Genomic DNA, 26,549 nt, shown 5'->3' with positions numbered 1-26,549 from the left:
ACAGAAATGTGTTTGCTTGTGTGTATGAGTCTCATGTATGCAGGTAGGCATTGATGTAATGTGCCTGGTTATGGGGAATTTTAGACAATTGGTAGTTTGATGCTGGATCGCTCTCAGTTACAGAGATGACAGCATGTGTTTTGTTATTGGAATACAAAAGGTCTACTGTGTCTGTCTTTGCCATGAGGTATATCTTCCTAGTTCTCTAATTTTGAATCAACATAGGAATACACTCTTAAAGGCAGCTTCTTTACTCTCCAGATGAAAGTGGAGTACCTCTCAATTACCATTCTTTTGTTATGTCAGTATGGGCCTGGTAATTTCAGTTGCTGCTGTGTTGTAAAACATCCTGTTTAAATACATGATGCTTATTTACAAAAAGGGGAGAATTTAAAAAGTAGACTGTAAACAAATTCACAAATCTGATGTAATCAGAAATCTGTAATGTTGTTATTCTTATGATTTATGAGACTAATTTAGTTTCTTGTGATTTGTTTTGCCAGGAATATACCATACTTGGTACATACAGTCCAGATTTGTTTCTTATGATAGGGTGGGGTTTATGTCATAAAATTAGGAAACTTCATATTAGAGTTGGAGACGTATCATGAAAGTCATACAGCCTATTTGCATTTGAGTCTTAAGCCAGAAATTCTTTCAACAGTTGTTTACAGAAGTGCTTCCATGTAATGTATATCACTCAGTTTAGTGCAGGCTAGAAGCAGTTTCACTACTATTTTTTTTCTTTAAAACATTTAAAACACCTTAGAAAGTGGTATCCACTTGAGTGTTTCATTGGACACATACATAGCAACCCATCTTCTTTCCCCTTCCCTCCCCGCCCCCTCTTGGGTTCTCAGCTTACATCCCTCATTGCTATACTCTTGCAGGATTGAAATTTGAGGGGCATGTCGAGGCTTGCTCAATCAATCATAGCTACACCATACCTGCTTTAAGAAGTAAGCTCAGGTTGGTACCAGCAGATGAGAGAAGCTCACTGGGACATGCAGTTCCCTCCACTCATTAGTATAACGTTGCTGTCATACAGATCACATGCCACGGTTTCTGCTAACCTTGTAGCTAGGGCTGTATTTCATAGGGGAAAGGTATCTTTCAGACCATTTCTGTGATTTTAGTGTTGTAGCCTCTTTCTTCTTACCTTGTGTCATTTCTTTATTTATTTGCAAGGTGATCTCTGCTGCGTAAAGTTCAAAATCTGGAATACCCCAAATCTTCTGTGAGCTGCCTTGAATTTGTGTAAAGTTCAGTTCAAACCTTAGGAAATGGAAATTGTCTTAACCTTACAAATGCTGAAGTTTCTAAAACCCTGTTTACTTTGCAGATTTCACTAAGCCAAATGCAACAGCTTTCTGCATTGTTTCTGTGCTACTCTGTGATTTACTTTTCTCAGGTTGTATGAAAAGTTGCACTTCTTATACTTCAGATATTGGAAAACTGTAGAGAATCTGTAATTTAGAACATGTACTTTAAAGGCTTAAGGTTAAGATAGAAAGTTCAGACAGTGTTGAGTGCTTGGTTTTAATTTCAGTTCTGATTTTTGAATGCTTTAGTTCTTATTCATATTTCTTTGAAATTGCTGACTTGGTTTTACACAGACTACAGGTATCTGTTGTTAAATGCTCCACAGCATACTTTGGATTGTTTTGAGTTCTGTTTCTTAAGAACTTCATTCACCCTTTCTGTTATTCATTCAGCTGAGGTATTTTTCTATAGTGAGTTCCTATTCTTTAGGATCGGCATTTACAGGATAAGATGTGTTTGGCTGGGAAGCAAAATATTTAAACCAGACTTTCATTTTTTTAGTTCTTGTCTTAAAAGTAACATTATGTAGTTAATATCTGATCAGACCTAAGACTCATTGATTTTTCTTGTTGTTATAATTCTTCTTCCACATCTTTCTTGAGTGATTTTGAACAATCCTTACTGAATTCTTTTTGTTGTTTTAAAAAAAAGTTTTGAAGGGTATGCAGAAGCATTTGTATTACCCCCCACACAGAGTGCAGTATTGACACTTAAAATATCATCCCTTCTACATACTTAAAATTAGTATTGAATACGTGCTGACTTTCTCAAAGAGAATCTTTAATCTTTGATCAGAACCTGATAATGTAGTATGCAGTTACTGCCACATTCATGTCCTGCCATGTGTCCTCCTTCATCCTCCGGTTATTCCGGACATCCTCCAGTCATCTACATTTAGTCTTATGTAGATCTTTAGTCAATGTCAAAGTCTGATATGCTTTGAATTCTTTGTAATTGTATAATTATAAGTGGTGATTCAAGTAAGTCTACTTATATCTAGTTAAATGTCTTATGGTATTCCTTTGGTGACACAGAAGAGAGTCAGTCTAATAGGATTGAGTTTGGATAATCTAAAAAAATATATGAAAGTTATGCATTAATTGTTTTTTGTGCTGTTGATTTATAGCCAAGCAATATTTGAATTGGAGTTCAGGATAGATAAAAGTTAATTATTTGCAATAACCGAAATCACATTTTTAATTCATTCTTTTAAATTTAGAATTTATGAAAAGCTATAGTGATGGCAAAACTTACTAGAATTATGAAAATTAAGAAATAATTAAATGATGTGTTACCGTTTTGAATATTGTTTTTGTGTAAAGTAAAATCTAGTGCACTCACAATAGCATTAATAGTTGCTGTATAAAAGATGCAAAAAAAAAAAAAAAAAAAAATTTACCAGGATAAAATTTCAAGACCTGATACTCAAAATTAAAACACCAGTACTACAGGGTCTTTTTTGGATTATATGGGTAACTACAGCTCTTTTTCAGGAAAGTTTGTAAAGATGCAGAAAGTGTTACCAAAGCTTTTGATTTCTTTTCTTTTTCTTCTTTTTCTTGTCAGTGTTTCTTGAAGTCCTAGCTCAAGGAGTCAAAAGATTTTTTGGGAATGTCAGCTTTCATTGTAGTAAAATAAGCTTTTAACCTTTGTGTAAACTACCACTTCAAAATCCAAAAGAATGTCCCTAAGGCTTAGAAATCATGAAGGAAAGTTGGGGGGTTGTTGTTGGTTGGTTGTTTTTTAAACCCTTACGATTTTAAGACAATCTTGCTAGTGACTTTTTGGAACTTGAGTTGTGATTTCTGAATATTTGACATTGGTTTTACAATATATGTATGAGTAGTATTGCTAGTATCAGTGAGACTACTCACTTACTAAAAATTCTGCCTATGCGTAAGTACTTTCCTAAATAAAAACATGTATTTTATGTGTAACTGATGTGATTCCCCTTCACTGATAGAACTGCCCACCAAAGACCAAGTATTAAGGCGGGTCACAGAATCACTGAGGCTGACATCTGGTCCAACCCCCCTGCTCAGGCAGGGCCACCCAGAACGGGTTGCCCAGGACCATGTCCAGACAGCTTTTGAATATCTCCGAGGATGGAGACCCCACAACCTCCCTGGGCAACCTGTGCCGGTGCACGGTCACCCTCATAGTGACAAAGTGTTTCCTGATTTTTCAGAGGGAACCTCCTGTGTTTCAGTTTGTGCCCGTTGCCTCTGCTCCTGTCACTGGGCACCACTGAGAAAAGCCTGCTCCCTCCTCTTCATTCTCCCCCTTCAGGCATTTATATATTTCGATAAAATCCCCCCGAGCCTTCCCTTCTGCAGGCCACAGTCCCACTTCTCTTAGCCTCTCGTCATGTGAGGGATGCTCCCAGTCCCTTGATCATCTTTGTGGCCTTGCACTGGACTTGCTTCAGCAAGTCCATGTCTTTCCCATGCCGGGGAGTGCAGAACTGGACACGGTACTCCAGGTGCAGCCTCGCTAGTGCGGAGGCAAGAGGAAGGATCACTTCCCTCGACCTGCTTGCTGACAACGCAGTTCAGGAAGCTCAGCGTATAGGTTGTGAAGCGTATAGCCTGAAATAAGAAATGGATAAGCAATAGAATAACAGAGATTAGGAAATGAAAAAGAAGCATTGTCTTTTTGTCTCCTGACTTTAGGACAGGTGCAGATATCCGTATGTAAGCTAACAGATGTGCTGAATACCACCCAAAACTAACATGAGGTATCTGCATGTGGGCAATGGTCAATATTCAGTTGAGTGACTGTTGGTGACTTAATTTGAGATGAGTGTCTCTACATTCTACTGACTCTATTGACTTAATTTCCTCTGTGGTGGGAGCTTAGACAACTTGCTACGTGTAAACACATGACAACTGACTAAGCTGACAGTACTTACTCCTGCATCAGTTAATGCATCTGAAAAGAAAAGTAGTTGATGCACCTGGCATACAGGGGATGTTAGTGTGGAAGTGAGGTTGTAATTGTCTGGGGAGGAGGGAGGTGCAGATACTTCCAATTCTGGAAGAAGAAGAAAATATTGCGAAAGGAGGGGAGAAGGTAATAATGTGTTATAAGATATTTTCTCTTTTATATCCACAGCTTCTGAGATCCTGTAGAAAAATGGATTTTAGTTTTAAGTTTGTATTTCACTTATAACTTCTCAGCTTCTCTCTCAGATCTGAGGAAGAGTTTGTGTGCCCCAAATCTAGTCTACTTGGTCAACTGTGCCAACTAGTTCAGTAAGAGGTAGATTGCTTCTATCAAGCTTTTCTAGGCTGTACATGTACTCCATCATGGCTGCAATGCTACCATTGTTTAGAGCGAGAATCTGTGAGAGTAATTCAGCTGTGTGCGTCCTTGGAGACATTTGCCATAGGATGAGTCACATCTTAACGGTGCCCGTTTCTCTCTGTTGACTATGAAACCAACTTCAAACAACCAGCTCATAAGTAGCCTTTTAAATTGCAGATGTCTGTGTTGAGGTAGATTAATCCAATCATGATCGTAGAATGGTTTGGGTTGGAAGGGACCTTGAAGATCATCTAGTTCCAACCCCCCTGCCATGGGCAGGGACACCTTCCACTAGACCAGGTTGCTCAGAGCCCCATCCATGGCCTTGAACACTTCCAGGGATGGGGCATCCACAAGCTCTCCGGGCAACCTGTTCCAGTGCCTCACCACCCTCACAGTGAAGAATTTCTTCCTTATATCTAATCTAAATCTACCCTTTTTCAGTTTAAAGCCATTACCCCTTGTCCTATCACTACATGCCCTTGTAAAAAGTCCTTCTCTGGCTTTCTTGTCGGACCCCTTTAGGTGCTGGAAGGCTGCTTATAAAGTCTCCCCAGAGCCTCCAGGCTGAACAACCCGAACTCACTCAGCCTGTCTCCATAGGAGAGGTGCTCCACCCCTCTGATCATCTTTGTGGCCCTCCTCTGAACTCACTCCAACAGGTCCATGTCCTTCTCATGTTGGGGCCCCAGAACTGGACGCAGTGCTCCAGGTGGCGTCTCACCAGAGCGGAGTAGAGGGGAAGAATCATCTCCCTCAACCTGCTGGTCATGCTTCTTCTGATACAGCCCAGGATACGGTTGGCATTCTGGGCTGCAAGCGCACATTGCTGGGTCACGTTGAGCTTCTTGTCAACCAACACCTCCAAGTCCTTCTCCTCAGGGCTGCTATCAGTCCATTCTCTGCTCAGCCTGTATTTGTGCTTGGGATTGCCTCGACCCATGTGCAGAACCTTGCAGTTGGCCTTGTTGAACTTCAGGAGGTTTGCATGGGCCCACCTCTCAAGCCTATCAAGGTCCCTCTGGATGGCATCCCTTTTTTCCAGCGTGTCAACAGCACCACACAGCTTGATGTCGCCAAGCAGCGCTGGTCCCTATACCAACCCCTGAGGAATGCCACTCATCACTGCTCTCCACTCGGACATCAAGCTGATGACTGCAACCCTTTGAGTGCGACCATCCAGCCGATTCCTTATCCACCGAGCAGTCCACCTGTCAAATCCATGTCTCTCCAATTTAGAGACAAGGATGTTGTGTGGGGCAGTGTCAAATGCTTTGCACAAGTCCAGGTAGATGATGTCAGTTGCTCTTCCCTTATTCACCAATGCTGTAACCCCTTCCTAGAAGGCCATCAAATTTGTCAGACATGATTTGCCCTTAGTGAAGCCATGTTGGCTGTCACCAATGACCTCCTTATTTTCCATGTGCTTTAGCATAGTTTCCAGGAGGATCTGCTCCATGATCTTGCCAGGCACAGAGGTGAAACTGACTGGCCTGTAGTTTCCTGGGTTTTCCTTTTTTCCCTTTTTAAAAATGGGGGTTATGTTTCCCCTTTTCCAGTCAGCGGGAACGTCCCCAGACTGCCACAACTTCTCAAATACAATGGTGAGTGGCTTAGCCTCTTCATACGCCAGTTCCCTCGGGATCCGCTGATGCACCTCGTCAGGTCCTGTGGACTTGTGCACCTTCAGGTTCCTTAAATGGTCTTGAACCTGATCTTCTCCTACAGTGGGTGGTTCTTCATTCTCCCAATCCCTGCCTTTGCATTCTGCGACTTGGGCGGTGCGGCTGGAGCACTTGCTGGCGAAGACTGAGGCAAAAAAGTCATTGAGTACCTCAACCTTCTCCATGTCCTGAGTAACCAGGTCTCCTGTTTCATTCCAGAGAGGGCTCACATTTTCCCTAGTTTTCCTATGTCTTTTATGTAAAGAGGTTTGGTTAACAATATGATGACGATCGCCTGCAGAACTTTAGCAGAAACCCGAGGGAACCTATCCTTAGGTCACAAGTACAAGTTAGGAATAGATGTACTGTGCTGAAATAGCAGTACAGCCATGCTTGCACATAAACAAAGAATGATTGAGATCTGATAATGACTGCACCTGACCAATGTAGATAGCATTGATGGACTCTGAAGAAAAAAAAATTCAGGGTATCTGGGAAATTTATGAGCCCAGTCAACTGGGAAGGAAATTGAAGGGAATTAGTTTATTATTATTATTATTATTATTATTATTATTATGTTTTTTCTGTCAAGCTAACTGTTGCAAAAAGCTGTTTATACTCTTACTAACTATTTCTGCAGAAAAAAACCAAACAAAATAATCTGTTGTGTTACAGTTACATTGCAGGTTATAACTACAAGTTGAAAATACATGTGTAGTGGTTTTATTTGTTGGGTGATTTTTGCACCATCTCTCTTGGTTTGATAAATGTGTTTCTCTAATCAAGGTAAATACAGAATCTTGACACAAACTTTAACCCCTTGTTTTGATTCTAGCTGTATAGAATTCAGAATGTACTAAAGATAAAGCAGATAAAATAGGTATAAAAATGTCACTTCACCTTAAGTATACTGCTATTTGCTCTCAATTTGTTGATATCTGAAAATAGCAAAGTCTTGAATACATATGATGACTATATTTAAACTATTCAGAACAAAATAATTGAGTATTTGCTGTCAATTTCTAACCATTAGGCAAAATAATTTTCAACTTCATTTTCTACACCAATCTGCCTACTGTTTTTTCCATTTGATTTCCTTTTTTAGTGTTAATCAAGTACAATGATTTTAAATATCTCAGTCAGTAGTGGAACATACATGTCTTTGTCATGTAAAATATTGGAGAGGTTCCATGTTCGGTTTACCTAATGTAAAAGAGAAACTACAGCTACTTCCTTTTTCTAAAAAGTATACAACTTTGGAGGGGCATGAGGGAAGGGGAGGGGAAGTTGGGCTTTATACAGGGGCGGGAAGAGGTTAGGGAACTTTATGTGAAGGACCAGTAGTACTAAGCCATGATGTTAAGAAACTGAAAAAATGTAAGCACACTTTTTACTGCAGCATGCTACCCAATTTCCAGCAAACTCCATTTCCTCTGCTTAGCATTGTGCCTCATACGATACTGTGGATGAGGTTGTAGGTTATGATGGTGTGACTAACAGAAAACAGCTAAGATGTGTTTTATGTTACCAGCCAAAAATTCTCCATTCTAACAATGTGAACTTAACTGCATGTATTTCTGTGGTGACTTTTTAGAGCCTAAAATACTCTGGAGACTCATCTGTTTGGGGAAGTAGGCCTTTAATCTGATGTACAGTGCTGAAGTTGGGATATAATGAGATCATCTTATCTTCATTGAATAAAGAAAGTTGGCTTACTTTCTTAAACACTAGAAATTCACTACATGTCTGTAACAGAAATGGTGTAAAAAGTTACATTATACTTTGCCAAAGCTTGGGGGGGGGAGTGGTTTAATTATATATATCAAGTTCTGCATATGAACCAGCTAAAGAGGAAGTACTTTGGAAATACTTGACATTAAGATGAGTGTATGACGCTAAACCAGACTGAATCACAAGACCTGTTTTAACTACAAATGTCTCGATTCTGGGTTTATTGGAAATATGCAAATAGCTATCTCTTCCTCACCAGTTGAAACTTCCTGAAAATTTGATAAAACTGAGCACAGCCTTTGAAGTGTCTTATACTTCCATCTAATAGCTTTATAATTGGAATAGTAAATCAGGGGAGAGAGGAAGGGGAGTGGCACTGAAATCCTAACAGATGTGCAGGTAACAAGGTGGATTGCTGGTGTATACTTGGTGCTCTTCACTGCTGAGTCTGTCCTTCCATCCGTTTATAGTTGTGAAGAATTGCAGTCTCACACGATTGCTCTGAACAATTACTTGTCCACAGTAAGTTTCTTGGCAACTAGATGCAGATGTACTACTCTCTTCTGCTAGTCCCACACAGTTTTGTCTTGTTCGTTCACCAGGTGCTTTTTATTTTAGATTTTACTGTGAACCTTATATTGCCAAACTTCTCGACTTCCTGCTTTGTGAGCACAGAAGTCTACACGTTTGGGTTATGCAATGAATTTCTGTCCAAGGCAGGACAAGGAGAGGCCAAGACACTACTCTGCTGTTGAGGAGCAAGGAGAGAGAAGACAGCCCACTGCAACTGGTGCATTGGCTGTAGACCAGGCACGCTACTCCAATGAGCTCAGTAAAGCTAGGAAGGCAGGTAGGAGCCATGCGTGTGAGTCTCACACACAGTGCTAACTGCCATTCTCCATTTTAGCAGCATCCATAATCTTTTAGCCTTACAAAGCCTTTTCTTCTGACTAAATGCTCTGGAAAGACTTGCTCTCTACAACTACCTGGAAGGAGAGCATAATGAGGTGGCTGTTGGTCTCTTTTCCCAAATAAGACAAGAGGAAACAGCCTCCGGTTGCACCAGGGGATGTTTAGATTAGATATTAGGAAAAATTGCTTCACTGAAACGGTTATCAAGCATTGGAACAGGCTGCCCAGGGAAGTGGTTGAGTCACCATCCATGGAGATATTTAAAAGATGTGTAGACTTGGAGCTTAGCAAGACTTAGCTTAGTGGCGGACTTGACAGTGTTTGGTTAAAGGTTGGACTTGATGATCTTAAGGGTCTTTTCCAACGTAAAAGATTCTGTGATTCTATGGTTAGCCATCCCCACTTAGAAAAATATGAGAATGCTTCTACTGATGCAGCTACTAATTGTTGCTTGCAGTACATTTTCCCTTCTGAGACAAACAAGTCCTAAAGTTCTGAGACTAAAAACATGCTACTGCTATCTCTTTGCTGTATATTCTATCTCAAGTTGATAAGAAAATGATTCTGTTTGTGGTTAATGTGTTCAGACACGTGTCAAGATTTGTCATACATTCAGGGAGATGTAGATTTTCCTATCACTGCTTGCTTTGTTTTGTTCCTGTGACTTTTTGAACCCTTTCAAGATTTAGGGTGCCCTGAAAACATTAGACCTTAACAAAGGAGGTGATAAGAGTGAGCAGGGAGAGATCAGTATCTGGGAGGGACATTTGGAAGACATGAGGGAATGCTGTTGTGATGTTGGACAAAGTATTTTGAGCAGGAGCGCTTTCCCTGCCTGGTTACCCCTGTGCAACCAGGAACGCAGAATCCCTGGGACCAAAGAAGAGGCCTGACTCCGTAGCCTGATGACACAAGGTGGGAGGAAGGAACATAATTTGTAGGTTCTAGTGCTGCTTATGCATTTTGCATCTAAGAATTCATCAGGTTAAATGTGTGTGTAATATTTGCAACCTGGTTCAGTAATTCTTGCTCCCAAAAAAGTAACCTTCCTGGTAGCCCTGTAATCTAGGTTTTCTTGAGTGAGGAGCCTATCTACGTCTTGGGACCAGGTGGTTAGCTTCTGAGGGACCTTCTTGCTAGGTAGATACCTCAAGTACTACATACCAAAAGTAGATGAGTTGCAGAAGTGGTAGGAATTTTCCTCCACTTACTCTTTGGCGATTGTAGTTCTATCTTAGTTTCCAGTTGATGTGCACAAGTTTTGGTCATGGGCTTACAGCCATCTGGAACAGTTTCACTAGAGCTGAGGAGAGAATTTCTGAGGTCATGAAGAAGCTTCTGTTCCAGCACCCTGTCATTCCTGGAGTCCAGTCAGGACCTTTCTTTGAGTACAGAAAATTTTCGTTGAAGGCAGCCTTCACTATGATGCCAGAGATTATGGCCTTCCTCTTATCCCATCCCATTTACCTCCTTCCTCGTAGCACAAAAAGGTTGAAGGGATTAAGGGTAGTTTAAAACTGTTCTTTCTCATTTTAGAATGGTAGCCTGTGTTTGGTGTTATATCCAACCCTGAAAGAAGTCATAAAATGAAAGTAGAATAAAATGAAAATCAGTGTTTCCCAAAGCAGAATGTATTTTTGTTACAGGTCTCATTATCTCACTGCATAATTACCAATAAACTTGTAAATAATCTGAAAAATATCCCCCTCCCAAAGAATGTTGTTGCATTTTTGTATACTGTCTGTCTTTGTATGTGCAGCAATTCATTTGGTATGTATATACAAATGTCAGTGAGATAAAATAAATAACCCCAGTTAAATAGCTCAGGTGTGGAGTTTCTACATTGCTTCTAGCATAATTGGATTGTTTGGGTATGTTTACGAATTTTTGGGCGTTCATATCTTTTCCGGTTCATTTCACACTGTTGTCATAGCATAATTCTTGTGGCATAACAGACAGTAAATAGTCACAAATACTGAAATGTGACATAAAGCAGAATGCAGACTCTGAGTTTGTGCAAGAACTTTGGCCTTTCTGCTGGACTACTTTGGGCTCAAGTGCTAGGGGTTCGTAATGGGATTTAAAATGATGGCTGAGTGATTGCTGTAGACCATTTATGTATGGGGCGCATGGATTTCTGTTGCTCCTCCTGAATCTGAAATGAAATCAAGCCCCAAGGCAAGCACGAGTGTGAACGCAGGGAATAGGTGTTTTTCTTATAGATGGGAGAAGGGCATCACAAAAACTGGCTTTTTCAGTATCACAGTTTTTAATGAACTGGTTTTTGAACCTTTGTTTGGGGTTTTTTTTCTCCTAGAAGATAGATGGGATCCTTTTGGAATAAGTCTGTGCATACTCCTAGATTTAACGTCAAATCAGCGGGGTTTGCTTTTGTTTTTATGGGAAGGAGAGATTTGGGTGGTGAGGGCAGAATCCTTAAGGGGGGGTTGTTTTTCTAGGGAGTGCTTACAATGCTTCAGCATCCTCAAGGGCAGCCTTAATCTTCTCAGGTCAGCATGCAGCATACCCTGACCAGTTCCTTTACTAGAAATGAAAATTTTGTCTGAATTTGACCTGCTTGAGAAAGGGTCTCTTGGTTTGGGCTCAGATTCGGAAACAAAAAACTCCAAGCAGCTTTCTGAGTCATAGGCAATGCAGTACACAAATTTAAGAAAGTAACAGTCTGTAGTTGTGGGGAAGTTGGAGGTAAAGAAATCCCCTATCCTTTCTCTGATTCTTGTCTGAGAACTCTGGGTAAGTATAATAAAAAAGTGCTTTAAAAAACAGAAAGACCAACTGCTATCTGCAGCTAAATACAAAGTATATTTGATGTATTTAAGTTTTTTTGGTTTTTTGGTGTGTTTTTTTTAACATTTCAATTTTGGTTTTAGGTTTCTGGTATTTGCTACAATAGCAATATATTAAAAGTTCATCGAATTCTTTGTGTGCCCAGCTGGGTAGCAAAGATATTTTCTTGGACTCTTGAACCAATCTTCTCATCTGCGGAACCAATGAATGAAGTTCGAGTGGGAATGGGAGCAACAGTTGACATCCAGAGGCAGCAGAGAATGGAGTTACTGGATCGTCAGATCATGATGTCTCAGGTTGCCCAAATGAGGCGGCAAAGGCAGCAGCAGGTATTGATATATGTTCTGTAAGGATTATGTTAAGTTACAGGAAAAATACGTGTTTGGTTCATGTATCCTTTGTGGTTCCTGTTTCTTAAAAAGATTGTATTTCTTTATTCTTCTCCATCGGTTTTTCATAAACTGTTGTACTGCTAATAGGCATTTAAGTGTTTTATATAGCTTTATATGTTAAAACTGCTTCACAAAGTGTAAGCAGAATGTCAGGCAATCCTGTAAGGATATCGGTACTTCTGGCATTCTTTCACCAAAAATGAGGCTAAAAGGTAAAGTGATTGCCTCTTGGTGATCTTTAGTAAGAGCCATTGTGGAAAGTTAGGAAGTCATAATGCTCCTGACTCTTCTGAGTATTTGTATTGTTAGCATCCTTTTCAGAGAGGTTGAAAGTTGTCTATGTGTTTGCAGATGTACTTTGAATAATGTAATAATGCCATGTTTAATGCTCTTGTTTTATTTCCTTAATGAATAGAATAGCAGAGGCTTTTTATTTTCTCTGTTTTAGTCAAACCAGCAAATGCAGATATTCAGATACTTGGTGTTTTATGGGAGTAAACCAAGGCAGATGTCTCAGTTCACTTTTTCCTGTATCTTAGATGTATGTGTTACTACTCTTATCAAACCTAGCGGACAACATAGGCCTTGCATTGTTCTATGTGAACGTATATTGCTCATAATTTAATCACAGCCTAGCAATTTGAGGTCTTTACTGAGTTTCCTCTGTCTGAAACACAGCTCTCTACTAATACACAAGTTCTCTTTGTATTCGAGGTAGTGTAGTGCAAGTAGGTATAGCTATGTTACCATTAATAGGTTGCCAGAATCAGAGGTGTGATGGCATAAAGCTTTGGCCAACAACTGGGGTATGAATCTTTGTTTCCAGTCACTGATAACATAGTTTTGTTTTCCTTAATTTCTTAACGTTTCAGTCTGATGAAATTGTTCCTCGGGTGGAAAGATCCTGATCTACTTTTCTCAATTCCCATTAGAACATTAATCAGTTTTAGCATAAGAACTGAACTAGAAATGACTCAATTCTTGAACATTGCCGTTGTAATAGAAAATGCATTAAAAGTGTCTGTTGGGCTACAAGCTGCTGGGAGGAGTGCAGCCAGGTTTCTTCAGATAGGAGGAAGAAGCCATTTCCAGTTATGAAGGACTATCTTTATATAATATATCTTTAATTGCAAAATGTGGTAAATAAGTTCAGAACGGTAAATGATAAAAGAAGAGTTGATAACATCTTCTCATCTTCTCCTTTTGTTAGACTATGAACAATGAAAGTGGAAAAATGTCTTTTCATGTTTGACTTCAAATAGACTTCTTTAAAAAGGTGGAGGGGTTTAAATAAAATAAATGAACATTGTTTGAACATCAGTAAGATGCTTCCCTTTACAAGTTGCCGAAACACTTTCAAGTAACAACCTGCATGCTTGGCATTTAACTTGAGTGCAGTACTGATAGTGCAGATCTGTGAAACCAGTGATCGGAAGGCATTGGGATCAATGTATGAATGTTTCAGAGAGGTTCTTCAGAAAAGTTGTGTCATGAAAGCTTTTAACTAGCCTTTTTTCTAATGACTCAGTCACAGAATTTACTGGCCATCAACTAAATCATGAAAAGCATCATTCACAAATGTTGAGATGAAGTGGTAAAAATGAAAAGCGGGCTAATTTCAATCTCAAAATAATATTTAAAAAATTGAAAACAATTTTCCGGACTGCTGTACTTGGGCAATTCTTTTGCCTTCAGAGGCTTGGAATGGTATAATTTGAAGACAGTGGAGTTGAACAGACCACATTACAGATGAAATTTAGATGATAATTTTACCTGTGGGAGTCAAGCTGATAAAGAATGCAGATCAGTTTCTTAGGAAGGTTTTCTTTATGAAACTGAAAATAATAAAAGCTGCAAAGTGTATATCAGTCATCAAATATGGCCTTGAATTATATTCTCAGAGAACATTGTGCAGATTTGTGGAGTCCCAATACGCTATCTGTAGGTAATGTGCCATAAGTGAGATAAACCAACATTTTCTCTCTGGCTTTACGTTTTGTTTGGTGAGGGAAGTGAACTTTAACTTTCTTCTGTATGCCATAGTGCAACAATTTTGTTTAGCTGCCGCTTGAGAAGGTGCTCTGCTCATTCCTCCTACTCCTTTGCTCTTCAGTTCATCTGCTTGAGAAAAGAGACAATGAAGTTTCTCTGTATATTGGTAGCATTATGGAAGGAGAACACAAGAACGTGATAGGTGGTTTTAATGGTGCTCCATTGTCCGCACAGCGTGGGAAAGTGTTCTGGCCATAAGGAGGCCCCTTTCTTACATAGATGCTTTTTGTAGTAAGCTTATTCTTCAGGTCTTTGCAAGAAATTCTGAAGAACATGAGCCTGACAAGTTATGCAAGCCAACACAAAAAGAGTAAGAGTTTAAAAAAATAATTTAAAAAAACATAACCTGGAAAGAAACGGGGCAAAAAACTTTTCTCGTAAGTTGCTTTTACTGTACCTCCAAGATACTGGGATGTAAACAATTTTATCTTTATTTTCCTGCTGTTCACTAAGGTTTTTTATCCAAAGCAAGATTCACTTTGGATGCTTTCTATGAGAAAAAAAAAAAAAAACCAACACAAAAAACCAACCAACCCCAACCATCCCAGAATTTCTTTACTGGCAATTCTTTGAGCTTTACCTTTCCCAGTCTTTCTCTAGCTACAGTGTTCTGGTCTGGAGGAGCCTGAAGCATGGAGCTGTGCATGTGAGTGCTGGCTTGTCAGACACCCATAACCTCGAGGAGTAGGTTGAGTACGGGGTAGAATTTGAACATAAACTGCCAATTTCATTACTTGATGTACCTCATTTTAGCCCTTAAATGTTCAGTGGTACTGTGTCTGAATATGTTGTTAGAAACTCAAAAAATTATCTTACGTTGCTAGTTTCTCGGGGGAGTGTGGTTACATGGTGACTGATTTTTGTCTTGGTTTCTAGTTGCTGTGGATACAGCCCTTAAACAGATGGTAGCGTGCATATTGAAAACTTTCTGTTCTTTTTTTTCTTCCCTGGAAAATCCTGAGAAATTATGAACTTGTCACAAATGGAGAATTACTGAGCATCACCTCCCTGCACCTTTTGAGGCAGTAGGATAAAATGTGTACCATATGTATTCATTCCCTCAAAAAACACCAGCTTGCTATTTTGTTACTGCTTTTAAAACTTTAGATTCTTAGTTCTTTTCTTACCCACTCTTTTGTCTATCCTGTTTCCTAATTTAAATAATTTATCCTATTTTTCTTTTTTTCCCATTATCTGATCTCTTTTTGCCCTTCATATCAGTTTCCCATTTTCATTCCCCACTATGCCATTTTCCTCTCACATTTTCATCATCTCTTCCCCTTCATCTCCATTGTTTCCCATACTTTGTGTTTGCTTCTGTACAAAATCCTTCTTCATTTTGGGGAAAGTTCTCTCCCATCGTGTCTCACCACCAGTAATCATTTGCTGATGCATCATGAAGCTTGTAGGATTTTAGGGTTGGATGCCTCCTGCCTTTCTCTTGTTCGGACAAGATGTAGTTGAGGTCTTTGGGCACTATTTTATCCTTTCGATACTGTAATATCAATGAACGTTTTGGTCTTCCTCTCCTGACTTTTCTGTTTCTTGATCTCTTTCATTTCCCAGCATTTTTTTAAAGTTTATCTTTTCTGTAACCCAAATGAAAGCCCTCGTGAGAAAAGGGAAGCAGCTGCTGCATCTGTGCACCAGTGTGGCAGCAGGGAGTCAACTTGACTTTCACTTCCTATTGAGAAACTTGGAGGGAGGTTGGCAGATATTTTGCAAGTAGATAAGTAGATAAGGGAGGAGTCTGTGCCTAGGTACTATTGACAACAATGTTGTCGCTTAAGGCAGATATGTGGAAGGTGCTGGAAAGTTGCAGAAAAGGTGGTCAGCGCCTTCTGTTGGCAGCTAAGTACCACTTCTCCTTCGAGTGAGCCTCTGCCCATTTGGTGGGGGCAGTGTATGAACCTCAGTCCCTTCACCATGTAAAAATGCTTTCTGTATCCGCAGAGCATTTATTCCTTCATTCGTGCGGAGCATGTTAAAGACACCATGTTCCCTGCTTACTGGTTTCTCTTAAATTTCTTGGCTCAGAAAAGAGCTTCACCAGGTTGCTTCAGACTGTGTGATAAGCCTACAGCCATATATGAAAATCTTCATTTCACTACCTCTTTTCTGCCCTATTGTCCACTTTAAGCTTATTTTGTCTTTTCCCTCCTGTCTTTTTGTTCTTCTATTCCAGCTGCCATTACTTTTCAGTGAGGCCAGATTCTCCTTTGATTCATATCACACGGCATCTCTGTATGAGATTCTACTGCTTGCAAAGACCAGACTTCTGTAACAATGCGACTTCCTCTAATTGTTCATTTGTTAGATGTCTTTCTCCTGGGACACTGGAGGGATGCTCTGTGGGTAGGCACACTGAGTGCTTTATTGTTATGAGGAGTCTCATATCCTGAGAAATGTGCAAGTTTCACATTTTGTCAACTAAGGACTGTGAGGCTCGATCACTCGTTTACCTTCTGGTTATATGGAAGTGGTAAACTCCTGACCTTGGGAAAAAAATAGATTAATGGAGTGAAGACTCCCCTGGCACCAAGAATTCCTCCTCAGGAATGTTATCCTCATTCACAATGGAAGAAAAAAATCCCACAGTGAATATACTCCCAGATAGTCCATTTCTGCTTTATCAAAGTAGTGTAAGAACCAGACCTGAGCATATTCTTTAGCTCTCCCATTGGCACTGAGAGATACCACTTTGATGAAGTCTTCTTGAATAACTTCACAAGTTTGAGTACCAACAACAAGTCCTTCAAACAGACATTTTGAACCCTGAAGACCTTCTGCAACCTTTATACATTGCTGGCTCCATATAAACTCTTGCTCTTACAGCCAGGACTTTGGATGGAAGCAGCCTGTTCCTTAGATATTTCTGGTTTCTTTTTCTGAATAACTTTTTTCATGGATTCTAGGTGTGAAATTAAAAATGATGAATTTCCAGTGTGTTGATCCAGGTAATGAACAGTTTATGACTCTCTCCTCTACAGACTACCACTTTATTTTTCTGTCTTTTTCATGGAAGTTGGCAATTCCACAAGCTGACAGACACTAGTAGTACCACTAGAATAAGCTGAATGTGTCTCATTAACAGCCAGTTGTCACAGTCACAAGGCTAAATATCTCTGACTCCTACTCCTTGGTAGCACACCACTCACACTTTGAACTATCATTTTTTGCTTGGACTGGAATTATGAAATTCTCTTTCTGTCTGACTGGGCTTTTGAGCTATAGCCTTTGAATTAGATTTATTTGTAATCAAGTTCCCTGGAGAAGCAGTGGTTGATACAGTGGTTGGACAGCTTCCTAAAGCAAAATATTGTTTTATTTCGAAGGAAATATTTTTTGAGAAATAGAGTATGTTTATTCTCCTATGTGATTGTTCTGTATTCTTTTCCTCTAACAATTTAACCTGAGGCAGTTCCCCGTAAAAAACCTCCTGGTGTACAAATCTCCCCAAGCGTTTCCAGAGTATTTAATTCTCTGTTGTCTGACCAATTCCTGGTTCCAGAAAGCAAGTTTCTTTTTAGCTGTACCTGTCACTTCATTTCTGGCTTTGAACATGGGGCAAATAAGGCATCCAGTTTGAGGGTGGTTGGTTATTGGATTCTAGGGCTGCTTCTGCTGTCCTTCCAGTCTGCACTGAGAGAGTCTTGATGGGCCATTTCTTTTTCCTAGTGTCATCTTCCATAGCGTGTAGTGAACAAGAAGCATGTAGTTCAGATAGTAAGTGGTCCATCTTAGTATTCAGGTTTTCTGATTAGAACTCTGATATTAGCACGTAACAACTGCAGGCTGGTTTCACCAGTCGTTCATTAATGCACTACCTTTAAGAGGTACAACAGATAAAAAAGTTTTGCGGAACAGTGTTGCAAGTATGAGACCATCCTTATTTGTTGACTTTGAGATGTCAACAAATGGAAGCCCCTCCTATTTGCAACCTAAGACAGAACTTGAATCTTTACATCCCAAAATGGGATGCTAATCTGTTTTTTTCCCTACGTCATCATAGGCTAGCCCTTTATATACTCTGGTATGTGTTTATGCTAGTATGTTGGAGAATTGGGGTTTGAGTTTTCTTTGTGCCCGGTGTTTGTTATCTCAGCTTGTCAAGTCAACAATTTTGGAACTCTGATTTCCCGCTTTTCTTTCAGCCTCTACTTATTACTCTTTGAAAAGGTTTGTGCACAGGAGGTGAGTGAAGGTTTATCTGTCTAATCATAATGCTATAATGACAGTCCACTGTCACCAGTCAACATCCAAAGAACCATGTAGTAAGGATTAGAACTGTCTTTGTTTTGTGTAAAATGTCTGAAACGGAGCTAACATTATTTCCTCAAGTACAGACTGCGAGTTCATGCTGGTGGACCTGCCGTCAGCATTTGGCTCACTGGACACCCCCTCCTGATTATCTCATTCAGCAAGTGTTGAATGCCAAACATATGAACAGCTCCAAATCATGTCATTCCTTAAAATTTAGCTGGTGATTACGATCGACAGCTTCACCTCTCACAAGGCACTCGCAAGATTAATTTTTGATGATGGGAACTTACTTTTCAATATATACCTGAGATTTCTGTGGGAAAAAGTGACAAGGCCCACTGCCAATAGTATGACGTGGATGCAATGCATGTTTTCAACTGATGTAGCTGTGACCATATCTGTGATGTCACAGCGCCAGCAAGAACCCAGTTTGGATGAAGAACACAAGCAAGGGAAGCCAGGAAGTTTGGAAAAGGAAGTATTTTGAAAAGGTGGTTGAAGACCTGTCCCTGCTGTCTAGAGAAGATCCAAATCCTCATTTATTATTGCAAACAAAGTCTGAGAGTTCTGCTCAACACTTCCCTAATGTTGGACAAATGAATAACATCCGTTCTCAAAAATGCCATCTTTCAACTTCTGCTTGATATGAAATATCTTTCTTTCTTCTTGCCATAGTGATCCATCACTTTCTGGTTGAATTACTGCATCACAGCAGTAATGAAAAGTGAATGTTACTGTGATGCACAGTTTGGTACAGAATAGGTATTTACCCATACTGTAACAGGTTAAATGCAGAGTAGTCTGACTCTTGCAGTGTTCTGAGCTAACCGCCAGTTTTTGGGAGTACCCACATACCTCTTCACCTACTGCCAGCCAGTCGTGTGTCTAAGTCAGACAGTGGCACCCCTTGCTGTCGTGTGCGACAAGCAGTGGTCTACAGGGCCAAGAGCTTGGGCATGCACAAGTACGCGAGGAAGCATTCACAGCTGTCTGCATCTGGCTGAAATGCCGTAGCAGAGGCAGCCTTTCCCACCTCGCTTCCAAGGAGCAGATGTGCCTCCCCGTTGGCATTTCTGGCTTCTGCTACTATGAAGGCATCATGCCTGTGCTGAAATGCCTTCCATTGTCTCTCAGGCAGCCTCAGAGGCCAGATTAAGGTGTTCCTCCTAGATTTCAAAGGAAATAGCTGATCAGGCTTCAGAAAAGACCACATGTGGATTTCTGAACTTCTGTGAAACGTGAGCTCCTCTGGGACAGTGAAGGCATCAAAGTTCAGGATGCAGCAACTAAGAGTTGGAGACAGAGCCTCTTGGCTAAAGAGATTTGTCTGTAGGATAAATTTCCAGAGGAAATTGGAATATCATTAGAAATTGCTGTAGTGCTTTCCTTGGTGAAAAAGTCTTTCCATCATTAAGAACAATGCTCAGAACACTAATACTGTTACATTTCTACTCTCTTTCAAAAGAAGGAAGTTATTAAAGTAAAAAAAAAAAAAAAACCAAAAAAAAAAACCAAAACAGCCTAAAAACCCAGAAGAGTTTTGTCCTCACGGAAAAAAGCAGGCTAGACATTTGAATAAGGCTACTGGAAATTTCAGCATTGCCATTGATCTTTCTTACGCAGTGTTCAGGGCAGCAGGTATCATTGTGTCATTCATGGCTATGCTTTTTCTTTGTTTATATCATTAGTATGTGTACTTTGGAGTCAATAACTTGTAGAAAAATTTAGGTCTGAAAAGCAAATAAGTGTTTCTTGCTTTCAGTAAATTTTTTAAATTGAAGCTTTATATGAAAGAAGATGATATTTATGTCTGTACCAAGTAATGGCTCTTATGCAGAGTAGCAAATTTTAAAAATGTTACTTTAGAAGATGAAATGCAAAGCAATTTCCTTTTTTTTTTTTTTTCTCTTTTTTTTTTTTTTTCTCTTGCTGCGGTTGTTATGTTAAGAAAAGGTGAACAGGAGAGATATCAGGAGGTGCTTCCTGTTTGTGCAAACAGATGGCGAGTTGGCATTAACCATATACATGAGATAACATTATCAAAATATCTTAACCACATGCATCACTTTCAAGAGGACTTTTATAAAACATTTTATTTCATTTCTTTTGAAATTAGTCTAATTAAAATATGTGCAGATGTGACAGCTACTTAACTGCGTATTTGTTAATTCTCCATAATACAACATTTTTAATTGTCAAGCTTTGGATAAGAAGTGCTTTTACAAAATATGCCACAGCAGGTATGTATATGGGAAGCAGGTAGACCTGCTTTTCAAAAAGAGAGGAAGGAGATTACATGAAAAGACATGGCATAACTGGCATTTTAGCAGGCTGTACATTTGCTAGCTCTAGATACCTCTTCCTTATTCTGTTGGAAAGGAGGATACTTGTAAACAGTATTGTCCCAGACACCGTAAAAAAAAACCCCAACCCAAAACAAAAAAAGACATCAAGGATGTGACCTCATAAAGCACAGCTTCAGTATGTAAAGCCCCGGCACCTATCCAAGAATAAGTCATCAATATGGCATTTCCTTACAACCTTTTCTGGAATGAAGAGCTGCTATTTTCCCATTCCCTTAATCCAGTCCTTTGTTAAATCTCATTCTTTGGTCATCTAAACTTGGGACCGGTTTGTTGTCTTCCTGTAACAGAAATTCCAACATCACCAGTGTTCTCCTAATCCACTTGTAGTAGTGATTTATCAGAGACCGATAAAATGGTCTCCTTGGTATGTTTGTCTCCTATCAGGCAGTAACAGATTAACCCAGTCTTTGCACTGCTAAACCAAAGGAAACTGATTTTTTCTTTAGTTAAAAATTTACAACCTAGGAGTAAGGGCGGAGGAAAGGCTGATAGGGGCCTTTCTTAGGTGTGTCCGACACCCTTGTAGTCAAATAATTAATGAAGCAGTCTTTTTGTCAAGTGTTTTTCCTGCTGACATGTGGAAGACTATGTTGCAGACAGAAATAAGGGTCCAGTCACCAATTTGTACAAAGTATTTTTTATGAATGATAGTCTGTAGACTGAATTTTTCAGTGCTTGTCTCTCTTTAGTAGTGCAGCAGTCAGGACTTCCAAAACAGAGTTTCTGATTAACACTATGAAAACAAGTATGACAGCTGGCAATGGAGACTAGATGTTCTTCACAGCATCCCGCTGCAGGCACTGGGACCTTCAGCCTCTTGACTACAGTGAGCTTGGGACTGTTTTCATGCCGTAAGCAGAGAAGGCTGCCTTGAGCCTCTCATCCTGCAGCACAAACAAAGCAGTGGAGGAATTAAATGCAAAAAAAAAAGAATTCCTTTTGCTCTAGTAAATCTTGCAACGTTCACACAGTTGGACATGGAAAAATTGGACTAAGGAAGCTGACATGAACAAGAAACCTTACCTTTGCGTCAAAAATGTGACAAGTGGCTACCATCCAGAGCACTGACTGGGGGAAGGCATTGGTTTATGTCGTGTCCCCGAGTGCCCCAACAGGCTCACTAGGGGTTTGGCTACCTGTGCTGAGGGCAGCTCTGGCACAGTACAGCTCTTCAGCCTCGGAGCAGACTTGTGCGAGAAGGAACTGTGGTTAGAAATACCTGGGAGAAGCCTTGTTGGGGCCTCACTCACTTTGACTGGGAGTTGCTTTTAAGTTCAGATCCTCGCCCTCGGTCCTTGCTGAGCTTTGTGGATACTCATGTGCCAACCAGTGTATCTCCCTCCCTGCTCCTGACCCATTGACTTGACTTCTAGGCTTGATCCTACACCTGCCCAGCAGTCTGGACTTTTGGCTGACCATGGTTACTGTCACTGGACTTGCTTTGCTCTTCTCACTTGGATCTTGTGGGAACACAGCACATTTCGGTGAGGCCACTGCCTCTGCTTGCCTTGTTGTCACCCTTGGCTCTCAGATTCCCTTTCCTCTTGGAGCAGCACCTGCGCTTGCTGCTCACTGATACCTAAGATTTAGGACGAAGAAAAATGTCACCTGAGATAATCTCAGTGCAAGATAGCCTGAGTCTGTCAGTTGTGGAAACTGGCCCTGAATGTAAGAGGTTTAATGCATCCTCCTTACCTACTCCTGAGTCATGTTAAGTCCCAGCCCCCAAACCATTTAGTATTAAACTTAATTTTTTCTTGTAACGAGTGGCCAAACCAGCATCATAGAAGAACAGCCTGAATTTCATTAAATGGATTAGATTGGCAGACACCTCTCACTGAAGGTGCTGCTCAGGAAAAGAGCTGACGTACTGGACCCTTGATTATTCTCACTGCTTAATTATTAGCTCCTTCCTCTGTTTTGGACCACTCCGGAGAGCTCCTGAGACAAGGCTCCTGTGGAGGGTAAGGAGATGGGTGTGAGCTCAACTGTGCTGTTGGGTGCTGGTGCCAGGGCTCAAGTATATTGTGAAATGCATAAATATTGTTTGCTGATGCCCCAGTAGGGACTTTCAGGTGGTTTAGAAGCATCACTTAAATAAATGCGTCAGATTGGATATCTTCATGTGAAATCTTCCTGACTTCTTGCAGAGTAAGTGTGTTAGCATGGTCAAAACCACTGTAATAGAGAAATTATCGTAAAATTATGAAGGGGACATCTGCAAAATCATTTCTGTGAGGCAAGGAGGAGTATTGGTCTGGAAATCTCCTTCTCTGCACACTTTTTAACTGGAATTTGCAATATTTACTTAATTTAAGACATTTTTTGCTGTTTGCTTTGGGTCAAATTAAACTTCACAGATCTTCATGTATTTCTGCTGTGATAGTTAAAGTTGTCTGAAAGTCTTTACACAGTCACCATCCACACTGGAAATCGAGAGCCTTGATCTCCATCTTCTGTGGATCTGAGTCATTAGCTGCGCTTCCTAATTTTTCCTTACCTTTACTCTATGGGGTTGGCCACAGTACCAGTCCCATAGTTCCTGCTGCCGTTCTCCAAACCTCTGCTCTTTCGAGCCTGACTTTGTGCATGCCTATCATGTAATTAGAGGCAAGTCTGTGAGGGGAAACAATTTTCTTGTAGTCAAGATAAAGAAGCCTAATGTGCCTGGTTTTGGTGCAGTTTGTAAAGTAATACACAGATGAGAAGTGGACCATAATGTTGGGATTAATCCTAAACATAAGTGTTCATATACCATTATAGTTAAGAACTGATGGGTTATGTTTGTCGCAATTTCCAAAGGTAATTGAAATATTCTGAGGGCAACTGAAAAAGATCTTTTCACAAGTATTTTGATCTAAGTTTTCTAGTCTGCTATTTCTGGGAAAGTGTTCGCAGTCTTCATGTGGAACTCTTCTGAATACATCAGTCCACATCTGTAGTTTATCAAGGTCTCTGCTGTAAACTTTCAAAACCAAATAGTTACGTTGGTAAGGAATCTGCTTTTTTTTATTGAAAGCAATGAATTCTGCGTATGTTAATTTAAAATGCATTGTAAGTTTAGGCTAAGGAAGTAGACAAGTCTCTTTGTAGTGTTAGGTGACAGCGCGCAAGACAGGGACAATGCAAAACCAAACTGGAATAGGCAGCTCAGTATTGAAGCTGAGGGCATAGCTGGAAAGGTACATTTATTTCAGTCTTCAGATACACTGGGATACTGCTAAATTAGTACATTTATTGTAGATTTTATATTTCATATACATTATTCTGTATGACTTCTGGTGCTTCAAAGGAACGTCTCATAGTCCTGTTGGCATTTTTCAATTCACCAATTTAATGTGAATGACCTGTGGAAGTGTTATTTTCTCTTCCTCAGGTCTTTTCAAAAGAATGAAAACAGGCAAAGCAGCATTAGTGCAGTGTTCTTGCTGAACTATAGAGCTTAGCAGACTTTCAGAATTTCAAAGTTAATTAACTAAAACTCAACATAATTCTGAATTAGGGCAAATTATAGATGGGGAAGTACAGGATGTGATTTTCTAAGACCACGGAGTAGTGCCATGGTGTCAGTAGAAGGTCTGACATCCCTTTCTGGGTTTAAACTACAAACCAATTCTCCTTTTTACTACACTACGCTGTTTGGCTAATGCAAGGCTTATACAGAATCCTTTGGTTAAAACCTCATGACTTTTAAGCAAATGTTTTACGCAGTATGCTAAATAGAAATGTAGACACATAATCATTTTTTAAATTCAAAATCACGAACAGTGGAAACTATGTCTTGAAAACCGGTGATGACTCCTAGCTATTGCACATCTTCACAGGGAAGAATGTGCTCTAGTATATAAGGGACTGGAGCAGTTCACAAGCCAGTGTTTCAAATCTCGTGACTCCCCAAATGATTTTTAAGTGTGCTATTGCACTGCCCCCTGTGGTGTCTGGGCTGACTGGGTCTCCTCTGGAAAGAAAGGAAGAAAACAAAGGAAAGGGCCGGAAAACTAAATAAACTCTTTTTTCTTTTTTTTTTTTTTTTTTTGGTCTAGGAGCAGGTTTAGCTGCTGCTGATCTGATTGAGCAGAGAGCATTTAATGCTCTAGGGGTACATAAAGGCAGGAAGAGCCCTCGCTGAGAGAGAAAAGAAAAACCTCTTAAGAGGAAGGTCTTCTGAGAAACGACATTATAGAACTAAAATAGAGCAACTAGAGGAAGGAAGTCCCTGTCCTATACATACAGAAAGGGAGGGGGATCTTCTCCATAGTAACGGAGGGAGCAGGGGAGGAGGAAAAGGACAAGGCAAACTGCAAAAAGTGTTTTAACAAATTGTATAGAAAAGAGAGATTTGTGGTTTGCTCTTCTTCCCTGCTTGCGGGGCCTGTGGTTTTGGTGTGACACAAAATCCCTTAAAAAAAGTTTGTTTAAGCTAATAAAATGAGGATTAATTATTTCTGGACAATTATAAAGCTTGTACTTCAGTATTTGTACTTTATATTCTAAATGTCTTACTATTACAAGACTTGAAGCTTGGTTGTTAAAGTTTCAGTTCTGTGATTTACGCCGTACCTACGTTACTGTTGTGTATTTGTATTATTACTCTGTAGTTACAAAATGTTTTGGCACTGGAACACGGCCAGATTTTGCAGTGTTATTTAATAGGTGGAAGTTAGGTGAGGTGGTCTGTGCATCTGTAATAGTCGTGTTGGTGTCACAGAAGTAATCACTTGCATGGAAATCACAGGTATCCTGAAGGTTGGGCTGCTTCTCAGTTTCCTGATGTGGTTTTGCTGATGCACTGAGAATCCATTTTTGCTTTTTCCTCTCTTTATTTCTTGCACTCTTTTTCCCTGGTTAACTCTAGCGGCAGTCTTGCAAAACACTTGCAGGACCCAGTGTTCCATCTCTTGCCAGGCAAATCCCCACCAGTAAAGACAGCGATCCTTCAGCCTCAGAAATCTAGCACTGTTGTAAACCAAATCTTTCACAATGGATGTGAAACATCCTTTCCTCCTTCTGTTAGTACTTTTCCTTAATTTACAGTCATTACTTCTAATAACTAGTAAAGCAGTAACCAGTCCCAATTTTTACTTCGCAAGACATTGCAGCAGTTTTTGTTGTTTAAAATAAAGTATTTTACTCAAACGTTTTCCTTTCGTATTATGTAGGATGGATGATCTTTTTGTTTAAAAATATCTGTAGTTCTTTTTGCAAAGACTGACAGCAGTGTCTGGTTTCAGGGTGGGATGATTAACTGGAATAGACTGTTTCCTCCTTTACGTCATAGACATAATGCGAATTATCAAGATCATCGCCCATCTGAACAAGACACACCTCCACCTACCGAGGTTTCTGAAGAGCAGGTAAACACTTTTCTATTGTAAAATGGCATTTAAAAAAACTGGTTAGGAATTACCTCTACTAATTTTTTATAATCTGTTGACACAGTTTCTTAAACGTTCTCTATAGCAGCACAAATTAAAATATCAGATAACAGTCACAGTACAGAGACAGCAAATTGTCATTACCATCCAAACCAGTTACAGATCAACTTGGGAGTTTCTGCTTTTATGTCCAACTGCTTGTCTTTTGCATTTAAAGATGAGAGAGTTTCACTAGTGGGGGCTATTCAAATCTGATAAAATAAATGTTTCAAAGAAGGAAGAATGAGAAATAGATTTCATTATTTGTCTTGTAGACATGCAAGTTTTCCTTCACTGAGGTTTCCAGCTTAAGTTTCC

The 26,549-nt window shown here is 39.9% G+C and overlaps 1 protein-coding gene across 4 annotated transcripts in view; it reads left to right on the top strand.

Moving 5' to 3' along the window:
• Window positions 1–26,549, top strand: part of UBAC2 (UBA domain containing 2) — a 103,516-nt gene that overhangs the window by 71,346 nt on the left and 5,621 nt on the right. For all 4 annotated transcript variants that reach the window (XM_049815623.1, XM_049815624.1, XM_049815625.1 and 1 more), the window contains 2 exons: window positions 11,828–12,073; window positions 26,049–26,171. In XM_049815623.1, the coding sequence (XP_049671580.1) occupies window positions 11,828–12,073; window positions 26,049–26,171 (369 nt within the window). The remainder of the gene's footprint in view (window positions 1–11,827; window positions 12,074–26,048; window positions 26,172–26,549) is intronic.

This window comes from Accipiter gentilis, chromosome 13 (genome assembly GCF_929443795.1).
Source record: "Accipiter gentilis chromosome 13, bAccGen1.1, whole genome shotgun sequence".
In the NCBI taxonomy this organism is placed as follows: domain Eukaryota; kingdom Metazoa; phylum Chordata; class Aves; order Accipitriformes; family Accipitridae; genus Astur; species Astur gentilis.
The sequence above is the reverse complement of the archived record's forward strand: the minus strand, read 5'-3'. Positions and strand labels throughout refer to the sequence as shown.